We start from the raw sequence: 4,090 nt of genomic DNA, 5'->3' as shown, positions 1-4,090 counted from the left end.
AAAAAAGTAAGCATCATCTTTACTTTGCTTTCTGTGCTGTTCTTTTCCGTGGTATTTTTGCAACTCTGCATACAAATGAGGCCTTCCCTCCCAGAAGCTGTCCCTCAGGCTCTGAGTCAGATGTCACCCATGGGCAGATGGTTCCCTCCTCACAGACTTACTGGCTTCACTCTGTGCTGTGCTTCCCAGCAGGCTGCAAACTCCTGACCCCAGTATTTCCAGACTTTCAGAGAGCACTTTTGATTTTCCTATTTAGCAATAAGTAAATCTTTAGTCTTGGACCTGTCTGTATTTTATCATAAGTGTGCCAGGTTTTTTTTACATATGGTCAGGGATTAAACTGGGTTTTAATGAGAGGGGTGCACATCTGTACAGGGATGATTTTCTGAGGTTGCTGGCTTCATGGGATTGTCCTGGGGGCTAAATGACAACTGCTCAGCCCGTGTGTCAGGTGCTTAGTAGACGGTACCTGCTCTTGCATACCTAGTCCGTTTCCTTGTCTTGGCACTAGAGCAGTTCCTCAGTGGTGGTGACAGCCACCCTTTAATGTATTTGGAGACAGACCTTGTCCTCGTGAACAGATCTTCACTAAGCCAAGCTGACGGCTTCCCTCCCTTGGTGGTGGTGGCGGTTGTCTTCCTCCTCCCTCTCCCCCCACTTTTCCCATCGCCTTTCAGCAAAGGATGCTGAAAACAGAAGAGGAGGCTGAGCGTGACCTGTCTGTGCTTGGCTCTCTCTGACGGAATTCCTGTTCCTAGCCTGTGTGTGAGCGGGGTCAGCTCCTGGTGGCTTGTTTTCGTGCTTGTAGTACACGGTGGCCTAGGACGTCACCACAGCTGTACTTCCGGGTGTGGGTTTTTGTCACAGGTTGGGATCGCCCTGAAGCCCTTCCTGCCCCAGCTGCAGACCACTTTTACCAAAGCTCTGCAGGACTCCAACCGGGGGGTGCGCCTGAAGGCCGCCGATGCGCTGGGGAAGCTCATTTCCATCCACATCAAGGTGGACCCCCTCTTCACAGAGCTGCTGAATGGAATCCGTGCCATGGAGGACCCGGGTGTCAGGTGAGGGGCTGGCAGGGCAGTGCTGAGGCAGCCGTGGGCCGGGGTCATGTCCGTGGAGGGGCAGTGGTGGGGCAGAGCCCGGGTCTGAGATGCGCGCATTGGTTCTGCAGGGACACCATGCTGCAGGCCCTGAGGTTTGTGATCCAGGGAGCAGGGGCCAAAGTGGACGCTGTCATCCGGAAAAACATTGTCTCGCTCTTGCTGAGCATGCTGGGACACGACGAGGTACCGCTGGCTTCAGGACCATGGCGGGGCTGGTGGGCTCTTTTCTCTGGCTGACGTCTCTCTGCTTTGTGTTAGAAGAACATGGTACAGCTGCCCACTGGTCAGTTGTCATAGCCATCCAGGACATTCATATCACTCTTTATGGTTTACCCGCATTTGATTGTGAGGGAGGCAAGGCAGGGTAGTATTGATATTGATACTCTGTTTTATAGATCAGGAAAGTAAGGTATTTAAAGTCCCACTTTGTCACCATGCAAGAGGTCCGGCTGCTCGCCACATGAAAGCCAAGACTCGGGAGGCGAGGTTGGTGGAAAGTAAAGTAGGTTTTATTCCAAAATGCCAGCCGTTAAGGGAAGACAGTGGACTCTCTGTCACAAAGACTACCTTCCCTGCTCTCAGTACCACCAAAGGTTTTACAAACATGCATGGAGGGTGGGACAAAGGAAGGAGAAGTTGGCCCGGTAACCTCAGGAAAAAGCACTTCCCAGAGGCTGGTCTGCCCAGGGTCAGGCAGGAATCTCCTACAGATACAAAAAACCCCTCCCAAGTTACTGGGCCAGGTGTGCACACTGGTCTGAAAGTAAACAGAACCATCGAAACTGGTATGCGTAGTAAATGCACAGTAAATAGAGTCATCAAGGTTTGAGGGGGGAGAGGGGAGAGCAAAGAAAGGAAAAAAAACTTTCAGAAGTCCCAAGCCAAACCACTGTCAAGTCGAATTACATCAGAGGTTTAAATTTCAAAAATAGAAGATAGAGGGTCTCTGTTACACAACATCTCTCATTAATTTGCTCTTTAATCTTAAACAAATCACTCTCCCTCTCTGCCGCTTATGGCCCCGTTTGTAAAATGGAGAGGTTTGTTTATTGGTTCAGGAAACACTTGCTGAGCTGAAGGGCCTGGCCCAGAGGTAAATAAAGCCTGGTCACAGCCCTCAGGAAACTTCCTGTCTGGTGTCTGTCCCCGTGGGAGGCCTTAGCACTGTTTGAGAGGGTGAGACTTGCCTGGGCCACACCCCAGCCAGTGGTAGAATCAGAGCCAGAATGGGAGCCGTGAAACTGAAACTCCTGGTTCTGTCCCGGCTCCGTTAGTGTCCTCACCCCGTCTGGGAAGCATTTGTTAAGGACCCATTGGCTGCGCGATGCTGTGGCAGGTCCAGTAGGGCTCGCGTCTGTGGATACGAATTTTTTCTTTCTCCTTTGACAGTCCTCTGTTGTGTGACTTAATTTATATTTGTGGAGCTAATCCATGTGTGCCCCCAGACGGGGTAGGCCATTGTTGCTGCTGCATTGATCACGGCTCCTCAAGTGTGGTCTAATCGCCAGCCACCTGCTCTCTGATGAAAGCCCCGGCCTTTTCTGGGGTACAGACGGGAAACTCTTCCTTTTTACGGTCACAGTCTGTCAGGGTTTTTACAGAGCCATCGACAGTGCAAGCAAAAGTGAGTGTTTAAACCGATTTGCATTTCACCACAATGGAGTTTAAAATAGAACCCGTTGGAGTGAGTGGGTGTCCAGAGTGCCAGCTTTAGCCTTGGTTGGCACCTGGGCTGCTGCTTGGAACGCAGAGGCCCAAACCACTGGCAGACCACCTTCCTCCCCTCAGAACTCGCCCTGGATCGAAGGTGACGGTGCAGGTGCCAACCTGGCATCAGCCTCCCCACAGGCCATTGAGTCCCCAGTTGTTCGTTTTGTTCTGTTTTGGGGGAGGCACATCAAGTTGGCGCTTATTGATAATGCAGCATGTTACCCTACAATCTACTCGCTTAGTGTCCCATTGTTAGGTACGCTAAGGCTAGGGAGGAGTGGTAGGGAGCCGTTTGTTCGTGCATCTGGCGTGGATTGTGACAGAAAATGCTTGGCCTTTACCTGTCTTCCTTGGGTTGATTAGTGGCTTCAGTGTGACTCCTTGACAAACCCTAATATAATGTAGGTGGCAGTGGCACACTGACATAGTAGAGAGAGAGCAGGGAGTCGTCACTAAGGACACAAGACTGGGGGTAAAAGGAGCTCAGAGTGGTTCTCTGGTGCCAGGGCAGGAGCCTCCCCGCTCTGTGCCCCTCCCTGCCTCACAGGGCTGTTGATAGTAATTGAGATGATAATGAAAGCATTAGTTTCTAAGAAGAAAGGTGCTATGTGAATACAGTTATTACTGCTATTGTGATGGTGATTACCATATGCACACACTGGAGTTTTCTGTAATTAAGTGGAGTGCTGGGTGTGTAATTTTTAACTTCTCATCAAGTGGCAGTTGTGGCGAATGGCAGCCCCCATCTGGCAGCAGGAACACCAGGGCCTGGAGTTAGCACTGGAGTTGGCGGTCCTGAGTGGCTTTGTTCTGCCTTCTTCCCTGCCCTCCGTCCTGAGCAGTCTCCCTGGTTATCTTGGCGGGTGGCTCGCACCACCTTTCACTTCCTTCTCTGTTCTTTTAGGACAACACTCGCATCTCATCCGCTGGATGCCTCGGGGAACTGTGTGCCTTTCTGACTGAAGAGGAGCTTAGCGCTGTTCTGCAGCAGTGCTTGCTAGGTAGGTCTCTCTTGTACACCAGGGGACTTCTTTTTTTTTTTTTTTATTCCAAAGATTTTCATTGGGGAGTTGGGGGATGGGAACAGCACTGGGGAACCGGGGGAAGGGGAACAGACAAGTTGCGGTCCCCCTGTTCTTCAGTCTAGTTGTGCAGGACGTTGCTTCACTGGCCCAAGTTGGCAAAACATTGCGCTCTTCCCGGGCGAGGCAGATCAGTCGCTGGCTTCTGGACAGCCGCTCACTGCGGCTGCTGGCCGCTCACGTTGGCTGCTGGCT

At 51.6% G+C, this 4,090-nt stretch overlaps 1 protein-coding gene across 1 annotated transcript in view; it reads left to right on the top strand.

Moving 5' to 3' along the window:
- GCN1 (GCN1 activator of EIF2AK4) overlaps positions 1-4,090 on the top strand; it is an 83,319-nt gene that overhangs the window by 75,187 nt on the left and 4,042 nt on the right. The window contains 3 exon segments of the mRNA XM_019649093.1: positions 868-1,061; positions 1,172-1,286; positions 3,718-3,814. Of these exon segments, the coding sequence (XP_019504638.1) occupies positions 868-1,061; positions 1,172-1,286; positions 3,718-3,814 (406 nt within the window).

This window comes from Hipposideros armiger, unplaced genomic scaffold (assembly GCF_001890085.2).
Source record: "Hipposideros armiger isolate ML-2016 unplaced genomic scaffold, ASM189008v1 scaffold_129, whole genome shotgun sequence".
Taxonomy (NCBI): Eukaryota; Metazoa; Chordata; class Mammalia; order Chiroptera; family Hipposideridae; genus Hipposideros; species Hipposideros armiger.
The sequence above is the reverse complement of the archived record's forward strand: the minus strand, read 5'-3'. Positions and strand labels throughout refer to the sequence as shown.